General features: G+C 38.4%; 4 protein-coding genes across 6 annotated transcripts in view; 2 read left to right on the forward strand and 2 right to left on the reverse strand.

Moving 5' to 3' along the window:
* Nucleotides 1-203: 203 nt before the first annotated feature.
* Nucleotides 204-2,003, forward strand: LOC135581949 (glycylpeptide N-tetradecanoyltransferase 1-like). The gene has a single exon (XM_065147316.1). It carries the CDS (start codon nt 469-471, stop codon nt 1,801-1,803), a length of 1,335 nt encoding a protein of 444 aa, XP_065003388.1. The 5' UTR covers nt 204-468; the 3' UTR covers nt 1,804-2,003.
* A 1,934-nt stretch (nt 2,004-3,937) lies between these two features.
* On the reverse strand, nt 3,938-6,230 carry LOC135635887 (uncharacterized). The gene is made up of 2 exons (XM_065147322.1): nt 5,750-6,230; nt 3,938-4,204 (listed from the first exon to the last, which is right to left on the reverse strand). The coding sequence occupies exon 1, from the start codon at nt 6,130-6,132 to the stop codon at nt 5,770-5,772; it is 363 nt and encodes a 120-aa protein (XP_065003394.1). The 5' UTR covers nt 6,133-6,230; the 3' UTR covers nt 3,938-4,204; nt 5,750-5,769.
* Nucleotides 6,231-8,401: 2,171 nt separating this feature from the next.
* LOC103971377 (ATP-dependent zinc metalloprotease FTSH 5, mitochondrial) lies at nt 8,402-16,059 on the forward strand. 2 transcript variants are annotated; one of them, XM_009385421.3, is made up of 7 exons: nt 8,402-8,573; nt 9,027-9,111; nt 12,143-12,403; nt 12,754-12,996; nt 13,095-13,222; nt 14,102-14,578; nt 14,805-16,059. In XM_009385421.3, the coding sequence occupies exons 1-7, from the start codon at nt 8,547-8,549 to the stop codon at nt 15,720-15,722; spliced, it is 2,139 nt and encodes a 712-aa protein (XP_009383696.2). In that variant the 5' UTR covers nt 8,402-8,546; the 3' UTR covers nt 15,723-16,059. The 2 variants fall into 2 exon arrangements, with proteins under 2 accessions (XP_009383696.2, XP_009383772.2); XM_009385497.3 differs by having other exon boundaries at nt 13,098-13,222.
* A 1,973-nt stretch (nt 16,060-18,032) lies between these two features.
* Nucleotides 18,033-20,585, reverse strand: part of LOC135636123 (DENN domain and WD repeat-containing protein SCD1-like) — a 40,572-nt gene continuing 38,019 nt past the window's right edge. For both annotated transcript variants that reach the window (XM_065147706.1, XM_065147705.1), the window contains exons 30-31: nt 20,003-20,211; nt 18,033-18,421 (exon numbers count right to left, since the gene is read on the reverse strand). In XM_065147706.1, the coding sequence (XP_065003778.1) occupies nt 18,326-18,421; nt 20,003-20,211 (305 nt within the window). In that variant the 3' untranslated portion in view covers nt 18,033-18,325. The remainder of the gene's footprint in view (nt 18,422-20,002; nt 20,212-20,585) is intronic.

The following is a 20,585-nucleotide window of genomic DNA, read 5'->3' on the forward strand; positions in this document are numbered from 1 at the left end:
ATCAATAATTTGATTGATTGATTCTTTTAGGCATGCATTGATTAAGGCGAAGGAGGAGATATTTGACATGATATATCGATTTTTTGGGGTCAATTAGTATTAATTAGATTTCGTCATATTATATGTATAACGTATTCTACGATATAATATCCGAAAACCGTTATAATCTTTGATATATCACTCGATCCGATCTCGATTATAACAAGAGTACGCCGCTGCCGACTGTTGCAGGCGACAAGGCAGCTCTCCTGGCTTTCCTCGCCTCTTCTCTCTCTCTCTGTCTCTCTCGAAACTGTAATTTGTCGATAAAGCTTCGATTCACTTATATTTGTCGATGAGCTTTGATTCACTTAGATCTGTTGATCGACAAAGGTATTCGATCCCTTCTCTTTGAGTCCCCGTTTTGGTTCCTTCGCGATCGATTCCTGCTTCTATTTCTTTTGATTGGGTTCGTCTCAAGTTTCCGCCATGGTGGACGGTGACAACGGCTCCTCCTCTCCGGGGGGGGAGCAAATTCCATGCCCAGATCCGCAGCATGGAATCGATACGGCGGCGGCGCCGGTCGCGGCCGCGGAGGGCGACAGGGAGGTTGAGTCTCTTGCTCACAGGATCCAGGAGGCTGTCGCCGTCGGTATGCGGCACCGGTTCTGGGAGACCCAGCCGGTGGGGCAATTCAAGGACGCCGGCGACACAAGCCTCTCCGAGGGCCCCATTGAGCCGCCGGCGCCCCTTTCCGCCGTCAAGTCTGAGCCCTACAATCTCCCCGCCCTCTACGAGTGGACCACCTGCGACATGGACGACGAGCAGACCTGCGCTGAGGTGTACAACTTACTCACCAACAACTACGTCGAGGACGACGAGAACATGTTCCGGTTTAACTACTCCAAGGAGTTCCTTCAGTGGGCACTCCGCCCACCAGGCTACTTCAAAGCCTGGCATATCGGCGTCCGGGTGAAGGCCACTAAGAAGCTCGTCGCCTTCATCACCGGCGTGCCGGCCCGGATCCGGGTCCGGGACGAGGTCGTCCGGATGGCGGAAGTCAACTTTCTGTGCGTCCACAAGAGGCTGCGGTCGAAGCGGCTCGCGCCCGTGATGATCAAGGAGGTCACGAGGCGGGTCCATTTGGAGAATATCTGGCAGGCGGCCTACACCGCTGGGGTCGTCCTGCCGACCCCCTTCACGACCTGCCGGTACTGGCACCGTTCTCTGAACCCGAAGAAGCTGATTGATGTGGGATTCTCCCGGCTCGGAGCTCGGATGACGATGAGCCGAACGATCAGGCTGTACAAGCTTCCGGGATCAACTGCGACTCTCGGGTTAAGGAAGATGGAGCTTCGTGATGTTCCAGCAGTCACCCGGCTGCTGAGGGAGTACTTGAGCCAGTATGTTGTTGCGCCCGACCTCGATGAGAATGATGTGGAACATTGGCTTCTCCCTTTGGAGAATGTGGTTGAGAGTTTCGTGGTTGAGAGCCCTGAGACTCATGAAGTCACGGACTTCTTCAGTTTCTACTCTCTTCCTTCTTCGATTCTTAACAACCAGAACTACTCGGTGTTGAAGGCTGCATACTCTTATTACAATGTGGCTAAGAAAACTCCTTTGCTCCAGCTGATGAATGATGCACTTATTGTGGCAAAGCAAAAGGACTATGATGTCTTCAATGCACTTGATGCCATGCACAATGAGACCTTCCTGAAGGAGCTGAAGTTTGGGCCTGGCGATGGACAACTCCATTACTATCTATACAACTACCGAGTTAGGAATGCTTTAAGACCATCAGAGCTAGGGCTTGTTCTTCTATAGTCTGGTAATAATGATCTTGGATTTCTGGTGGGTAATTGCTCTTTCAACTCAGCACATGCTTGCTTATTTGTGATTTGCTGCATCATCTATTTATTGTGCTACTTGTGATAGATTTTAATTGTGGTATCTTGCATGAAGACTTGACTTTTAATTCCGATTAATGTTGGGTATGCAATTGAAATATCAGTTTCTTTTTTTTTCTTGCTTCTGTTTGCCTACAATCAGTTGTCATGGTTGCGGGTTCTAATTTCCCTAGGCAATTCTGAAATTTGTAGCTGGGAACTCGGATGACCTTGATTGGATGTAATTTAAGCTGGAAAGCTTAAGATCTTGTGAGTGATACCGAATTAAGACTAATGTATAAGAGCAGCAGTCTGTGACTTCTATTGAATTTCCCATTGTTTTGGGAATTGCAACTTCTTTTTGCTTTCTGATCAAAATGCTTTAAGTTGTCGGTCTAGAAGTTTTTTTCTCTTGTGGGGAATTCCTGCTCTGATTAACTCAAGTTTCTAGTATGTGAAGCATCCGGACTGCTGCCATTGTTTGAATTGATAATGCAGTGGTAATCATGCTTTATGCATGTAAATATTTTCCGAGAAAACTGTAGACCAAGAAACTTTATTCACAGGTGGTGTCTTTGTCATTTGATTGACATCCTAGATTCATCTTCTATGAACATATTTGTGAATATGAAGAAGGCACAAAGCTGTCACGATTCTCATGAGCATGTCCCTCCGAAGGATATTGCGAAAGTGATGAATAAAATAAGTTCAACGGGACATCATTGTAGTTAAAATATAGAAAATGTTAAGTGGTAAATATTGACTAGAAAAATTTATAAAAAAAGGTTTGGAAAAGCATGCAAATAAAAGAAAAGGCAGATGAAAATTCATCTAGCCAATGAAAGTATAGAGATGTGTTTTTTTCCCATATTTCTCTGAATTAGTAGGTAAATGTAATTCTCTTTGTAGATGTACAATTTGTGTATATAGGATGTCATTCTTTGATAGGAAAATGATCATCCACTTGAAATCTCTCTCTTTTAGCTTTGATTTCTTTTATTGGATATGTTTTCTTTATATGCAACAATTGCCAAAGATGATATTATTTGCTGTGCTGGACAAGTGTAAATATGGCATTACGGTATAGCTATGACATTTGGTTTGTTTTGAGACTTTGTATGTGATAAAATACCATATCGTGAGATCGAGTTCTAAATAAGATGTAAAATATTTTGTGTGGAATAGATAGATTCTGTGACATGAAATACACCAGTGATATTGGAGGTTCCTTCTCCATATCCACAACACCATAGTCTAAAATAAGATGGTAGCCTTCATGTACATGTAAATCTAGCATACGGGGCAAAAAAATATATGAAACTTTGCTTCTATCTGTGCATTCTGTGATTGTGATTTCATTAAAAATTACAAACCTTTTGAACTCAGACTATTTTCTGAATAGTGGATTCATAATCTTTATCAGTTTCTCTTAAACATTGTCCCCTATTTTAAAACACCAATTTTTGCTTACTGCCTTTTGGGTTTTACATTGCACATTTGCAGTTTTAGATTTGTGGTTGAGGCATGCTATATGCTGTTCTTCAGCTTTCTACTAATCATCGAGATCTGGCATGCGATGCTCTACTCTGCAAATATATATATGTATATATATATACATATATATATATATTGTTGCTCTGTTATTTTTTTGTTGTTGAATTGGTGAGCATGTGAATTTTCTCTACTCATTTCATTCTTGCTTCTGAAACTTTTATATGATGCCTGTACCTTACACATTTGTTTCAGTTATGGTTAATTGGTGATTTCTGGTTCCTTTGTTCTCAATTTTCCATGTTAAGAACTCGAGCTTGGACATTGTTTAGTTGCCAATTCAGTGGTATAGTTCGATGAACTGTTGTAATTAGCTTCGTTAATTACTCTTCTGGAAACAAATTTATGTTGAAGGAGCAACCTCGATCACTGTTTACTTCCAAGGGTGATCTGCTCTCTGCAACTTGAGATGTAGTTGAACCTCTGCTAATTGGCATATGATAACACTGGTGGGTGGGTCATCAAGAACAACAATTGGAACTTTGGTTCAAACTGAAAAATCACAGATCAAACCACAGGCAGGAGAAAGAATATATACATTATCATCAACCGCACAAGAAGTTATAATGCATTTGCAGATCGAATATCCAGATCCAGGAACAGATGCAGAGAAGTTTTAGTGTCATCACCAATTTCGCAGCATTGGAAATAGATTGGCAACTCAGTTAAATGGTATATATGTCTAACGATCCCGTAGACAAGATCATAATCCTGTTTTAATATCTGCTTTGTCTTAATCTTGTTTGACTCTCTTCTTCTTGATGCAGGTGCATGAGGGACTGATGTGCCTGCAAACAACCATACCAAACAATATCAAATATTTCCTGGCCAATCACCTATACTAAAATTAACAGTGAATAGGAGAAGGAAAAAGACAGGTTAGTGTAACCAATAAACCTGATAGCATTATTCTAGTGCCTAGTTGTATGCTGTGAAAAGAACTTCTAAACTTCAAAATCATTGCTTAGTCCATTTCAAGAGCAAGAATATCCAAGCCAGGTTTCAAAAGTGTGAATCTTAGGTCAATTTCATAAACCATGTTAACTAATGTAAACAGTAAAATATTATTCCTCAACAGGTTTCAATGGTAGTAGTTAAGACCCTAGAGCAGGTGACCTGGTCTTCTTACATGATAAAAATGTATATATGAGTCTGCTTGGAACAGATGCTAACATTATGAAAACCATGTTGTCCCAGGGGTTTTAATTGATTCCCCCAGTCATCAGCTTGACCATATGATAGATACTTAGACATGTTTATGCTCCTTACCTGCAATCAGTTAACGCAGATAGTAGCTATCTGTCAAAATTGTCAGAAGAATGGTAAAGATTAGGATAAAGGCCATCAATTGAGTTTGTATGAGAGTTTTGTGTAGACAACACTAATTCTCCATATTGACAGGAACAAGTTGGAAATTATTTTGCATATTTGCACCTATCTACTGTTAAATGGTATAAGCATTACAATCTTACAATGATGCATATGACACATGATAATAACAAGAAACCGATATGAATGATCAATTGGATGCATTCTTATACCAGGGTTAATTATAAATTATTCTCTGAAATTAGTTATTTTTAACATCTCGATCTTTATACTTTAAAAAAATTATATTACGATCCTTATATTTATAAAAATAAAATATTTATTTTTTTTCTTCTGTTATCGATTTTGTTAATGAAAATATCGTAGAATTTATTACTGAACTACTTCTTTACTTTATTTTGGTTTACCAAGTATTTTCCTCGCTAGAGTAAACAATGTGAAGAGAAACAAAATTAAATGAGTAAGATTCAAGCTAATATATAATTAGTCCCATGTACTATCATTAGAGAAACAGCATACACCTACCCATACCATCGAAAACTCGAAGTCAATATGAAGCGTCAATGAGTTGTGTAATTGTACCAAAATCTTGTACCCAATATTTTGAGTAACATACCACAGTTGACATCTGTGATCAAATGAAGAATATAATGAACATAATTGACGGCATAGAGACCCTATACATTGGAACAATGAAAGCTAAATTGTGACCATGAAAAGGGGATATATTCTATGCAATTCATGTTTAGACCAACCAAATGTACTATTTGACCACCTTCCCAAACAGCATAATAAATCATGATTACTTATAGAATCCAATGCAAGCAGCAGATTCTAAAATTGGGGCAAAGCTAAGAAATTTGAAGATAATACTTAGTAGAAGCGTTGAACAGCCCATAGGAAGAAGTCAAAATAATAGATCAGACCAGCCAACAACATCAATCTTTTCGCATGCGACGATCTGCAAACCTAACGAGAAGAGAACTGAGAGGAATCAATCATACCTGAAATCGAAGCGGTCTAATTACCAGCCGTAGACCACCCGGGCGTACTTGTCCTTGAGCCACCGGAAGCCCCTCCGGAAAGAACCCTTCACCTTGCCCTCGACGGCGTAGGCCTTGTAGCCGGCGACCCGCCGCTTCCGCTGGAACTCGGGGTCGCTGAAGACCCAACCCCCCTTGTTGGAAGAAGAGGAGCCGTAGTCAGTCTTCGCCTTGAAGCCATCAGGGCCGTGGCTGCCGCCGTTGTACATGTAGGCGTAGGAGGCGCTGTAGCTCCTAAAGTCGTGCAGGCCTGGAGGGGGCGCCGCCGCCGCCGAGGACCGGGCGCCGTACACCTCCAGCTGCATCATCCCGTCGTTGAAGGACCTCGATCTGAAGTCGTCCATGGTGTGCGCCTCTCCCTGCTCTTCGCCCCTCTCTCTCCCTCTTTCTCGCACCGCAAGGCGCAAAGGGCACACCGACCGAGAACGAGACACGTGTCTGATTCGTTCCCTCTTCTACTTGTGGCGGCTTGTAACTCGCAAGGAAAGGGTCCCACCACGTCGGATACCGCCACCGTTGTAATGGACATTGTGACGTCCGTGTGAGCGTTATAATTGACTACCGATGTCGGAAGCAGACGTGAAATGTTATAGATATCCGTTATAATGTTATGTGATGGCACGATTCTCGAAGTGTGATCCAAGGTGTTTTGGATAGATATAAATATACATTGTGATCTTCCTTTAAAAATTAATTATTTATGTACGTATACATTACTACATAAATACTCTCTAGATCAATCTATTGGAGTGTTGAAAACGATTGGACTAAGTTTGAAATCAGACTAGTAGAAGTAGATTAATCCGACCTAATATCACTAGTTTAATTAGAATTACCTAAGTCACAAGATACACTTACGATCCATAAAAATTAGTCTAATTATAATTTAGCTCTAAGTCCCGAAGGACTTATAAAAAATTAAATTGATTAGTTTAAAATTGAGTGACGAATAAGTCCTGACGTCTCGTGAATATGATAACTTCACAAGTAATTCAGCAAATACTTAGTGTGTAATAAAGAAAATAGAGAAAAGAAAAAATAAAAACTTTAAAAGGTAAACGAATAGTCGTAAGTTCATAAACGACTGCTCATTAAATATTGAACTCATTGGCAAGTTTTCATAAGCTTAACGTATGAAGTTGTGAATCTAATTAACACTCAATAATAACTCAAACTGCCATCCAACTAGGTGCTACTTGAAGGATTCTAGGGTGTTAAGATGGTTGATTTTTTTTTTACACCATAGCTTACAGAAAATAAGATATGACACATGAAAATTAAGTCATTTTGAGATAGTTTTGTTTAATCTGGTCAGTGATCCTTCTGTAACATTATAAATTATTCCTACTTATAGTTTTTAAGTAAATCATATAAAAATAAGATAAAATACTCCACCCATACATACACATACGTACAAGTAAACAAAAATGATAAATATTTTGTTAACGAAGGTATTGTGGGTGTGCGACATTAAGATTTTAGGAAGTCTAATTAGAATTGAAACCCTGGAATTCTTATAGAAAAAGATTGATATCAAGTATTCTTAGCTTGATCCCTTCATATGCTTAACTTTGTAGGTGGACATACTCCAAATGCTTAGTTGATGATTCAAAGAATTTTTTATAAATATAATTTTCTTATTTTAACCAAAATATAGGGCAAAGATGATTTTCTCTTTATAAAAAATTAAGGATATATATATCTTAATTGACGTTGAAGTACACATCAATATCCCCTTAAAATGATTATTGTCATGAAAATAATAAAATTCCTTTTGTTATTTAAAATTTCTAATATTATGTAAGTTAAACTAGTTATTGGTAACAAATATATATTTGATGTATAAACATATATGTTGTGCATCTTAATATTTATAGGGACATGCATTGGAACTCATAGGGGCAGACACATTACTTGCCATTTGCAAACATAATTATGTAAAAGAACAATATCTGTACATACAGTATCCTAAATCGATACTCCAACATTGTACAGCCTAAATTTCCATCGTAGCAATAATCGTAGTTATCTTTACTCTATATGCGTCAAATATATCTATTTTTTGAATCAAAAGAAAAGGCATTAGTGCCAAATAGTACATGCGAATTAAAAAAATTTATTTTCAGAAATTATAGTAAAACATCTTAAATTTAAAAAAATTCTCATAATTTTTTCCCCTAAATAATCATTTTACCTCTACTCCCTGTTATTGTCTTGCACCGCCTTTCCCTTCCTTCGCTTCGTCAGACCTATCGCGAAAGGGATTATCGTCGTTGCAATATTTGTGTTCATTTTTTCTCGTTGAGGGTGAGGTCTCTATTTTTGTCGGATCCTATTGGATCTAGCGATGCTGAGGACGATGACCCTTCGTCCTTCCTCACTTGTGCGCATCGATTGTCATGACTGTCGTACCCTCTTCTTCATTGTATAAGGTTGAGGTGAGAAAAAAAAAAAAAGGGATAAAATGACTTTTTCACTTGAAAAAAAAGGTGTTCTACTTAAAATTTTCGAAATTAATGTTTTTTAGAATTCGGTCAAATCTTAATAAAAGCTTAAAAAAATAGAAATTTAAAGCTTTAAATGGCAGACACGTAAATAAAGGAAAAACCACAAACTCTGGTCGAGACCTCGTGTACTTGATTTGGGGCTGACCCGCGTCGTCGCTGCTTCCTCCTCCTCCTCCACCGCCGGCGGCCCGGCACGTCTTTCCGACCCGCGTCCCGGTTTCTCGGCTGACTCCATCTCGCCCTAATCGGACATGGCTTGGAGGCGCGTCCTCACGAGGGTACGATCTGTTCCATTTCGGTTGCCCAGATTCGTTTTGTTTGTTTTCCCGATTCTTAGGCTTCAATTCGTTGGTTCTTGGAACGATCCTGGTTGGTTTGGTTATTTCGTTGGGCTTTCCCCCTTCCCTGGTACCGTGGATGTTAAAGAGCTTCTGCAATTCATCATCCCTTTGAATTCAGTGCCCTAGGTTCCAGACCTTGGGTAGAGATTAGGGTTTTTGACGTACTAGATCAGCCTGTGCTTTCTTGGGGATTTTGCGCTTGAAAAGGTTTAGATCTTCTCGGAGGACTATCTTGTATCGTTTCCCCCCTCTTTTTTGGGTTCTTCATCATTGTTTTAACATGCTGGTTATTATGCTTGCTTTGATTCCTCTCTCGAATGAGTGTTATATATATGCGTATGCTCTTTGTTGCTTTTTCTCGCTAAACTTAGTTTGTTTTGATTGCAACAGTTAGGGAAACAATCGTTGTTGGGGCATCCACATTTTGGTAGTGGTCAATCTCATCATGCTTTACGCAAGGTCGAAATCCATGTTGGTATGTGGATCTTGTATCCATCTTTAGGTTTAGGGCTATTTGGTCTCTTGCCTGGAGAAAACTTATGCTCTTCTTACTGGTTCATGCAGTTTGGTGGCAACTTTTTTTCTATTTGTTCAGTGTAATGTGATGGTATTGCATTTTGATTTCTTTATATGTTGACTTGTTAATGTGTTATCTGGAAACCAGGAAGAACATCTAAACATGCCTTGAATTATGCTTGTCTCCTCACGGTGTGTTCTTGGATCACATCTTTGGAATGTTTTCTTTTGTTTAAGCTAGTTGAGGGAAGACTTCATCAGCTCCCTAAATTTATTGATGAATCCTGCAAACTCTGTTACTGTCCAGTCAGCAAGTTTGGCCCTTGAGGATGAGTGAGGATTTTGTAATCCCCTATTACAAGAAATCTTCATGTTTGGCTGGCATAGTTGTTCCAAATACAGATGGACCATGATTGAAATTTTTTGAAATAATAGTTAGCCCAATGAAAACATTTTATATTTACAGTCCAATGCTGTCCCTGTCAACTTTTTTTTTCCTCCAATGAAAAAGATGCCACTTTTTTGCCTTTTCCCTATAAATTGCCCTTCCATGAGAGGCAACCCTCTTCAACACCTTCCCTTAGATCACCAGACCCTTCTACATGGAGTTGATCTAGGTCAAGGCTTAATCATGATCTGGATAACTGGAAACCGTAGATTTGTCACCTCTAGGTTTGACACTAGTATCCAATTTTCTACTTTGTGATGTTTCTCCCTCTTTCCATGTGTACCCCTCATTTACATCTTTGACGCCACCATCTTTGGCCTTCCATGGCAAGTGCACAGTGTTTTTTCTTATTTTATATTTTCCTGTAAATGTTGAAAGTATCAGACTTACACATTAGCAAGCACTTCTGAGGAGGCTTGCCAGTTTATGCCTCCAAATCCTTGTTGTAAATTGATTGAAAAAAGTGAGAAAAACGAATGATAATCTATTCAGTTTTAGAAATTTTTTATTGGTATTATCTGCATTGGTTAAGTTGGATCATGGGTTTGTTCTTCTGATGACCAGAAGATTTAAATGGGATTAGTTGGAAACTGCTGAATATTGATTGGATTTGGTTTCACCAGTCAGGAAATGGTCAGACTGGTGAGACTTGGCTAAAATTGATTTGACATTTCGGATTAGTTTGGTTGGAACTAAGGATTGTCGTTTTGGGTACCGGACCCATATCGGCGATCTGATAAGTATTGGTATACTGACACATAGTACACCAGTATGTACCGGTGTTTCACAGAGGAAGAAAAAGAGGGAGAAGAGAAAAGAGTGGTGGAGGAACAGAGAAATGAGGAATGAAGAAAGAAGAAGATTAAGCGATGGAGGAGGAAGAAGGAAGAAGAAGAAGCAGTAGAGGAGGAGAAGAAAGAAGGAAGAAGAGGAAGGGAAGAGGTGGGAGTGGCGGCAACAGCGTGACCAAGGATTTGCAAAGCAGCGGCGGTGGCACAAAGCAACAATAAGGCCAGTGGTAGCGGCGATGGCAGCAGCATCATACACAAGAAGAGGGCTCAAGTTCGCGAGCCCTAATTTGTTTTTTTCCTTTTCTAATGCCAAGTTGGATGGGCCCCACCATTTTTTATTTTAAATTATTTTAACCGAGCCATCGGAAACGGGGGTGGTCTGCGTACCAGCCCACACCCGGACAGGTATGTACTGCCCATTGTGTACCATTTTGGGCGGTACAGTAGTTTTTAGTTGGAACATTTCGTTGTTTATGGCATCAATCCTGAAAAAAAGGTACCTTCAGTATTTGATTCAACTATTTCTGATCTAGATGGGTTGATCCCATGAAACTTGAATAAGAATGTGCGTACATTAGTGCTGCAGCTCAGCGGATTGGGTCATGTTGATGGTCAACATTAACCAAATCAAGCACTAAAGTTCCTGGATCATAATCCAATCTTAAAAGCACAAGCAATCCATCCCAAATGATCAGGTTTTCAGAATATATTTTTCTCATAAAATTGCATGATAGGATATATGCATCTTTGGTTGATCCCACTGTTCTATTTTAACTAAATTGACTGAATTTATTTAACTGGATCAATTCCAAGTGGAACAACAATGACTTGGAGCGAGCTTTTGCAGCTGATAAGGGCCTGTTTTGGTTACCGCGCAGGGATGAGTTATAACCACCTAGTTAAGTAATCATGAACTGGAAAGAAAGATTATAACCTCGAAAATAAATGAATTAGTATGGAGAGATTATGGAATATAGAGTGTTCATTCTAATGAATATATTATTGCCTTTAGTAAGTAATAAAATGAGAATGCTATTCCCTGTGGTGGGATGATGTGTGTTTCTTTTTGGTAATTCTCGGAAAGAAAGCATATCATTAGTTGATCACAAAGTTCTAAAAGTCTTAAAACCATGAAATGGTAGCAGGAATTTAATTGATAGTTGGTATCCTCACAGTTATTGGAAAGCCAACTATTTTTTGAAGATTCTCAGTGAATATTAGATCAGTGTTCTTTTGTATAGTTCCAAAAATTTTGGGGACATTCTCATTTATGATTCAGGTCTTGGAAAGAGGAAGGATTTATATCTGGTCAGAGAGCCCCGCCTGATTTGAGCAGTAATGTAGACAATAAGTCACATTATAACTTATTTTTACAATTTCATATGCATATTCTGGAACGATTTAGTCACTTTGACCCATACTTTGACAACTCATATGTTTTGTCCAGGCCAACTAGAAGCACTAAAGACTACTGAATGATGATGTATCATAAATCTATAATTAGTTCATGTGGTGCTCATTTCATTTTTAGGATTATTTATTTAGAGTTTAATTCATCTTTATGCTAAACAATTAGGTAGAAATATTCAATTTTATTGCTTGTACAGCTTTAGTTCCACTATGTTTTATAATTAAGGAAATCTTGAAAGAAGTTATCTACTTGCTTACTGAGCCTTTTTTGTTTTAATGTACTGGATGACTAGTTGTCTTTTCTTTTTTTGTAACTTTTTGCATGTTCTCACTTCTTGCAGGTAACAGACTTGGAAACTTCCACGAAAGATTTCAGTCAAGCTATGTTGGTAGTTTTGCTCGCAGAGCACGGGATACAGATGGGCCAAATGATGTTATGCTTCTTAAAGAGCTCTACAGAAGTGATCCAGAAAGAGTTATTAGACTCTTTGAAAGTCAGCCTTCACTGCACTCAAACCCTTCAGCACTTGCTGAGTATGTCAAAGCTTTAGTGAAAGTTGATAGACTGGACCAAAGTACATTGTTTAAAACTTTACAAAGAGGTAAGGACACTGATGCCTAGATAATGACATATGACATTTGTACTTGCAAGATTTGTGATACAACGAGAAATGCATGGAATATAAGTTCTTCTTATTCTTCCATTTTATTGTTCTAAATATATGTTGAAATTGTCAAATCTTAATCCAAAATTACCAAGGTGTTCTCTTTTGGTTACTGATGAAACTTAAACTGCAACTGAAACTTCAGGCTATCATCTTTGTTGTCATCTTTAGCATAGAAGAAAAAAAAAACATAATGGAAGATTATATCTTTTTTATTTGCATTTTGTATCTTATATCTTCACTTTCTATTGAGGGACTTGGATTTTATGTGTTAATGTTACACATAGGTGTTTCTAACTCGGCAATGGAGGAGAGCATTAACAGCATTAGCAGTGTTCCAGCATTAAAGAATGTTGGCCAATCAACAAAAGATGGGATTCTTGGGACTGCAAGTGCTCCCATCCACATGGTGACAGCAGAGACCAGTAATTTTAAAGAGCAATTATGGCGTACATTTCGTACTATTGCAGTTTCGTTTCTTGTAATATCTGGTGTTGGTGCACTTATTGAGGATAGGGGACTTAGTAAAGGTTTGGCTACTTCTAAGATAAAATTGAACTATTTATATTCTGAAAACTGTTATTTTTCAGTTAAGTGGATAAAGCTTTTTTTTTGTCATAAATCTCAGCAGGCCTTGGTCTACATGAGGAGGTGCAGCCAAGCATGGATTCTAGTACAAAATTTAGTGATGTAAAAGGCGTTGATGAGGCCAAAGCTGAGTTAGAGGAAATTGTCCATTACCTTCGTGATCCCAAGGTATACTATAGTAATTTTATCTAAGGGAATGAGTTTGAGTTTAATATTTATAATTCTTAGAAAATTATTCATTTCCTTTTCTGTAGTTATTGGGTATTCTCAGTGTACATGATGTGGATTTGAAGATGTCTGATTAGCCCAAGTGGTTTTATTGCTAAAATTATGAAAGAATCTTATAAAAAACGAAATTCACTTAAAATGTAATAATAATTTATGGATAGGTAGCTCATACAACAGTAAATTATGGAACAAAAAATAAGACAAGCAGCACCTGTTGGGTGACCACAATGTTGCAACAAAAGTACCGAAAACAGTTGGGCTAGAGATGATAATAGTAGGTAAAAGAAAAGAGGAAAATTAAAAGAAGGGAAAAAGAAGAAAAGGCCAAAGAAGAAAGAGACAAAGGAAAAGGGCCATTAATTTGAGATACAATATGGAACCCCTACCTAATATGCCTCTTCTTGACTGGATTAAATAGTTGTTTTTGAAGTGCAACTTGGAAAGATAAAGTTTCGGTGTCATGAATTTATTAGGAAACATCATGAATAATGATAGGCCCCAAAATGCATCCTTCATCCTTGACTTTTAAAGTAGTAGGAGTTTCCTTCGAACGCTTTAGCTACATCATGTGTAACAGTGCTGGCAATTTTCTTTTCTCAAGAATTACAGATCTAATCTTTTACCTAGTTCACTGCTTTGCTGTGAGCATTGTGCTCTTGCTAGCAATGAAGAATATTGTTGAATTTTTCTACAACTGACTTTTTATGTGCTTCAATTTTTTTTTATAAGGCATGAAAAATAAGTTCTCTTTGTTCTCATAAAGAAATTTAAACTCACTTTAAGTCATGTCCTTTGTCTCATGTTTGGTGCTCATTTTAGCGTTTCACCCGCCTTGGTGGGAAGCTTCCAAAAGGTGTGTTGCTTGTTGGTCCCCCTGGCACAGGGAAGACAATGTTAGCAAGGGCTATTGCAGGAGAAGCTAGTGTCCCCTTCTTCTCATGCAGTGGCAGTGAGTTTGAAGAGATGTTTGTTGGTGTCGGAGCTAGGAGGGTCAGGGACCTTTTTACTGCAGCAAAGAAAAGGTCCCCTTGTATTATATTCATTGATGAGATTGATGCAATAGGTGGGAGCCGTAATCCAAAGGATCAACAGTACATGAAAATGACATTGAATCAGTTGCTTGTTGAACTGGATGGTTTTAAGCAGAATGAGGGGATTATTGTCATTGCAGCAACCAACTTTCCGGAATCATTGGACAAAGCACTTGTGAGGCCTGGACGTTTTGATCGTCATATTGTTGTTCCTAATCCAGATGTTGAGGGTCGAAGGCAGATTTTGGAATCCCACATGTCAAAGGTATTTACATAGCTCTCTATAGTTAACTTCTTGTTAATACTGCAAATTAGCATTCTTGTTCATGGTAAGATTTGCTTATCTTAACCAGGCGAACCCATGGTTCAGTTGGTTATGATAGTTAGGTTTTTTGAATACATATCAAAATGGCAACAAGAAAGGATTGAAGAGTATATTTTAGAGGCAAAAGGGCAATATTGTCTGATTCTTCAGTTTCATTCTGGTACAGGTCTTGAAGGCGGATGATGTGGATTTAATGATCATTGCCCGGGGCACGCCAGGGTTCTCAGGTGCAGACCTTGCAAATTTGGTTAATGTTGCTGCCCTCAAGGCTGCCATGGATGGGGCAAAAGCTGTGACAATGGCTGATCTGGAGTATGCAAAGGACAAGATCATGATGGGCAGTGAGCGGAAATCGGCGGTGATTTCTGATGAATCCAGGAGGTTGACAGCTTACCACGAAGGTGGCCATGCTCTTGTTGCCATCCACACTGATGGTGCCCTTCCAGTCCACAAGGCGACTATTGTGCCGCGGGGGATGTCCCTCGGCATGGTTGCACAGTTGCCTGATAAGGATGAGACAAGCATCTCTAAGAAGCAAATGCTAGCAAGGCTTGATGTCTGCATGGGTGGCCGGGTAGCTGAAGAGCTAATATTTGGGGAGAGCGAAGTGACTTCTGGTGCTTCATCCGACCTGCAGCAGGCAACTTCCGTTGCAAGAGCAATGGTCACAAAGTATGGTATGAGCAAACAGGTTGGTCTTGTTTCACACAACTACGATGATAATGGTAAGAGCATGAGCACCGAAACAAGGCTACTTATAGAGAAGGAGATGAAGGATTTTCTGGAAAGGGCTTACAACAATGCAAAAACTATTTTGACAACTCACAATAAAGAGCTACACGCCCTTGCCAATGCGCTTCTTGAGCATGAAACCCTATCTGGTGCGCAGATCAAGAACTTGCTTGCTCAGGTGAACAGTCAGCAGCAGCAACCTCAAGTGGTGGTAGCTCCACAGGTGAATACCCCAGCAGTGCCACCGACGCCTCCCTCAGCAGCTGCAACCGCTGCTGCTGCTGCAGCAGCCGCTGCAGCCCAGGCAGCAGCTAAGGCCAAGGGAGTTGCTCAGCCTGCAGTCGGAACTTAAGATGGCGAAAAGCTGCTTTTAGATTCGGTGATGTATAGCATAAGCTGCAGCTTCTGGCATCTAAAATCACAAATGCTGGTTGCAGGAAAAGACAAAAAGTTCAAAATCAACTTCCATTGTGACACAGCAATATGTATGTGAGCATCTATTTAATTTTCCATGAATTGCAAAGGAAGACAATGTTGGAAATTTTGTTGAACTAATGTGGGTTTTTAGCAGGATGAATTGGGGTTTTGAATTGACATCAATCACTATAGTGCTAATAATGATGCCTGTACTTTTCAGAACCTGAGTTTTGGCGGTTCAACAAAGATGAACGTCCAGATCTGTGATTTCAGCCTTCTGGCCAACATTCTATTCAGTATTGTGGTGAATAATCTATACGTGAGATAAAAGTTCAGCTTTTCTAATTGTGCTGCATGGACTTCTTTAATTCTGACCGAGATTTGTGGAAGGAACAACTTTGTCCCGCTGTATCTCGAATCACCAGCCATAAATAAAAGGTTGGATTAGGTGTCGAAACTTTTTAAGATTTGAGCAAGATGAGTTACCGAGATAACATTTGTAGCTACTTTTACGATCAAATAAATGATAATGTTATGGTTACGATCAAATAAATGATAATGTTATAGTTACTTTTACCACCAAAGTAACTATAAGAGTGTATGTATTGAGATCCTCGATCCTATGTTGATATGGAAGCTTTGTTGGAACCTGTGTTTTGTTGACACATCAACTTGGAAACAATCATTGCCTCAATGATAGTAACAATCGTTGCCTCATCATCATTAACAACATGTGTTCAGGTTCAAGGAGCCTCTTTGGATAAGTATGACCATAAGGCTGTAGGCTGTAGGCTGTAGGCTGTAGGCTGCAGAGGTTGGAATGCATCGTAATTTTGGATATCATCATTGATTTGTTGCTATGTAATGTGAGAACGATCAAACTTGGAATAAAAGACCGACTATCACCGTGCATGGTTTGATCATAAGATCCTTTGTAACATGAAGAATATAAATACAATGAGCTTTTATCAATATTAACATCGTGGCTCATTTTTCTATTTTCTTTGAATCATAAAAATATGAATAGATCTTAAAATTGAATCTTGGGTGGTGTCTCGTCAATCCTTTCCAATGAATCAGTTGATCATATCGCCTTTCCCCTCACTTTCACCATGCTGGATGAACATCTATGCTTGTGAATTGCCACTAGCATTACTCTATTGAATCCCCTATATACAATCACCACATCTTAACATATAGTGCTTAGTGCTTCTCTTATCATCGATATTGTTTATCTTCTTCTATAACTCCAAATATGACCTTCCTTGATTTAAAAGTCACGTGTCGTGTTATCAAAGGACAGTATGGCTCCAAATAACCATTAAAAATATTACTTCACCAGGTTGTGTGTCAGGTCTAAGTATTTATTCTCACTGTTGAACCCTATAGATAACAATATCCATAAGTACTTTTAAGGGAATTAGTTATGTGAAAATTGATAATAAAAATTTCAAGATGTTGTATTTGATTGAATTGTTATGCAAAAGGGTAAATGATGTAAATAAGATTCGGATCTTGCAATAAACTATCCAAATCTTTACTAACTAAACCAATACCTTCTTGACTTTGATTCCTTCTTTCTTGCTTGTTCTTCAACAAAACCATTTCACCGGAAAGAAAGTAGACCTGTTCAGAGTCGAACAGCTTGAGCTTCAAAGACATTGCAAACAAAATTTCAACTGATGCTTACAAGATTAACATATATGGAGTCATAAAATCAATTAGAGAAAATGACTTATTAGCATTCACCACATTTAAATCCAAAATGTTTAGGTGGCTACAAAGGCAACATTTTCCTGTTGCAGAAAAGAAGATGGAACGTATTCATGATTACACCTGATCATTTATCTGATGAACTATATAAACAAGTCAAGAACAAGATATAAAAAGTTCAAAAGTATTAATGTCGAACACAGCACATTTGAGATGTCATCTTTAGATTAATCAACACTTACTGCATAGCATTCTTTTCTCAAGAAGAAGAGTAAAAAAAGGAATAGAACTTTTAAGGTTTAGGAAGAAATCAGCTACTTAACGTGACTTGGAGAATAAATAAATTCTCTCTTTCTTTTTGTCCCCCGAAGAAGCCAGATAACGCCTAAAAATAACTATTGGCAGTAAATGTCACTTCACATGTCAAGTGATCCTACAAAATTAGGTCTTACAGAAGAAAAGAGTTTCTTGCAACCTATTACCATACCATAACCTTGAATCTGCAGTTTTTATAATAAAAAGAGCTGAAATAGATTAAAAACAACCTATTTATTTAAACTAAAGTGTGCACATACATGGACTCCCTTTGCAATGTGAGAATGGCAAACACACATTTAAACAGAAGATCACGATTATACCTGTATTGGATTAAAGAACAAAGCATTGATACCTTCTCGCAAGCTTGGATATCAGTCTCAAAGAAATACTGTCAAAGTGACAAATAATAGGAGATGTGACCAAAATATCACACTCGCATTCCATTGATCTACAAGCACACAAAATGTTCTATTTTTCATCTGAGTGAAATCTCATGGTTGGCAAAGACTAGATATTTATGGTGGCTTCCCAAAGTCGAAGAAGTCCATTGCGCCCACCACTGCATAACCTTTTCCTGTCAAGGTCAGAAGATACACACCGTACCTGACATCGAACAAACACAGGAAATATGAAACCCCAATGGAATATTACAAACTGAATATGCTTCATAGCTAACTAAACACACTGATATCATTGCAAGATGATGAAAGAGAAAATATGCTTCTGCAGTGCCAATGCATCACAAAGTCCATGGTTTGCTTATGGTGCCAAGTTGTTATAACAGAATAGTTTGTGTCAGCATATGCTTCACAGTTACTTTAACAGTTCATAAGCACATCTTTGAGGTTAAATATACTTTTTCTCACTGTATTCTGTCATGATAGTTGCATGATGCCTAAGCATATCCATCAGGTTCGGAGAACGTGTTCATGCCATGGGCATGGGTCATGAGTAAGATCATAACAAATTCATGTCTAGGGAAAATCTAATCCAAAGGAAGCAATCAGCTCCTAACGAGGTTTAGATAATCGGATGCATCAGTTAATACATGCCAGGATACTGGTCCGACCATGGATTGATATGCGGACCATCAGTTTTCGTCTGACAGTTCATAGCGAGCTTTCCACCCGGTTTTGGTGCCTTACTAGGCATACCATTGAAGCAGGTACGGTTACCCTATCAATAACACTGTCTAGCTTTAACTGTTGCAGCTGGATGTATTGGGTGATAAGCCAAACATTCGACATCAGTATAAATTTCACTTTTTTTTTACAATTATGACTATTATTTTAAATCTCGATGCCATGGACCGACACGGATCGGGTACACACTAGCATACCATACCAATACATAGTACGCTGGCATATTGATTGGCACCGAATAGGGTGAGGTGGAATTAAAGGAAAAAAAAGAGAGGCAAAGGATAAGAGGAGAGTAGGATAAGGAAGAAGAATCATAGGAGGAGAGGAGGATAAGTATCATGCAGATGAACGAATGATGGTGGCGGCAAGCAGCGGGAGGTGCAAACAACAGTTGACACGAGAAAAAATAAAAGAGAGAGAGAGAAGTCTTAGCACCGGATCAAGGTTTTTAAACCTTGGCTCCTATGTCCTTTGGAATATGAAGTCTTAAGTAGCTTCGTATCGGTCTTAATCATGGTCCTTATGGTACGTGTTATATCTGATATACATGTCAGATATACCATGTATTCTCTAAATAGCTAGATGAACCCAATGGACATGCTTGTGTATACCTTACTTTGTAATTACACTCGTTTTATTAATTGGTTGTCTAGTTATCTGTTCTATGGCATGGCTCCTATCTTTTACACTATGAATATACTTTTATGTACATTCACAATAATTTAGATTTCATAATTTATAGTAATCATCAAAGAAACAATGTAAGTGTGATTTAACATTTCAAGGCCGTCTTCAAATGAACCAAGAATTTTCAAGGTCAACAAAAATGATTGGTTCTCCTATAAACAATCGGGCAAAGCTTATTTGCAAAATTCTGTGAGTTGTGCATTCTTTGATCTTTATCTGAAGAAGAATCATAGTTGCATATTAAATTTCTAGTCAAATAAACTCATACTATGATAAACTAAACAAGTAATTAACATAATGGCATCAACACGCTTCATTAACAACATCTAAAAATCATGATGGGACTGGGACATACCATAGCAACGGTTTTTTGAGGAGTTCTGTATAGTTGCCAGCCAGCCGATTTCGCTCCTGTGCTGGCAAAACCACCCAGTCTTTCCTGAGGCCGATGGAAAAGTGACATGGAATTATCAGCTGCACCAATCCCCAGCCAATGTTCTCCAGCATTGATGGATAAAACAGAAGCAGAATGTATTGTCAAATTCTTAACACATTTCATCCCCCCTGCAGGTAGAGATGAAAACAGCATATCAGGTGTATACCTTGATCAAATGTCATTTTTATTCTGAAGTGCTACACCAAATTACTGCAGTTCAGGACTGCATAAATCTGTATTTATATTTTCAAACTATTTTGTGGAGGATAAAATTAATAGCTGTAATTTGACACCGACGTTTATTATTATTATTATTATTATTATTATTATTATTATTATTATTATTATTATTGTCATTATCATTTGCTAACAAGGAACTCTTCACTTGATCAGTTAATCATTACAGTGAACATAAAAGTATTCTGAATATCTGGTGCCAAATTTTGTCAAAACATTTTTAATCGACAACCGTTGTTGCAATCAGCATGCCAATTCCAGTATT

This window comes from Musa acuminata, chromosome BXJ3-4, assembly GCF_036884655.1.
Source record: "Musa acuminata AAA Group cultivar baxijiao chromosome BXJ3-4, Cavendish_Baxijiao_AAA, whole genome shotgun sequence".
In the NCBI taxonomy this organism is placed as follows: domain Eukaryota; kingdom Viridiplantae; phylum Streptophyta; class Magnoliopsida; order Zingiberales; family Musaceae; genus Musa; species Musa acuminata.

What these genes read in the sequence shown, in the direction of transcription:
- LOC135581949 (XM_065147316.1), top strand. Translation starts at nt 469, where the DNA reads ATGGTGGACGGTGACAACGGCTCCTCCTCTCCGGGGGGGGAGCAAATT.
- LOC135635887 (XM_065147322.1), bottom strand. Translation starts at nt 6,132, where the DNA reads ATGGACGACTTCAGATCGAGGTCCTTCAACGACGGGATGATGCAGCTG.
- LOC103971377 (XM_009385421.3), top strand. Translation starts at nt 8,547, where the DNA reads ATGGCTTGGAGGCGCGTCCTCACGAGG. An exon ending in CAAGGTCGAAATCCATGTTG is followed by an intron (nt 9,112 to 12,142) that starts GTATGTGGATCT and finishes CACTTCTTGCAG; the next exon opens with GTAACAGACTTGGAAACTTC. An exon ending in GGATAGGGGACTTAGTAAAG is followed by an intron (nt 12,997 to 13,094) that starts GTTTGGCTACTT and finishes CATAAATCTCAG; the next exon opens with CAGGCCTTGGTCTACATGAG.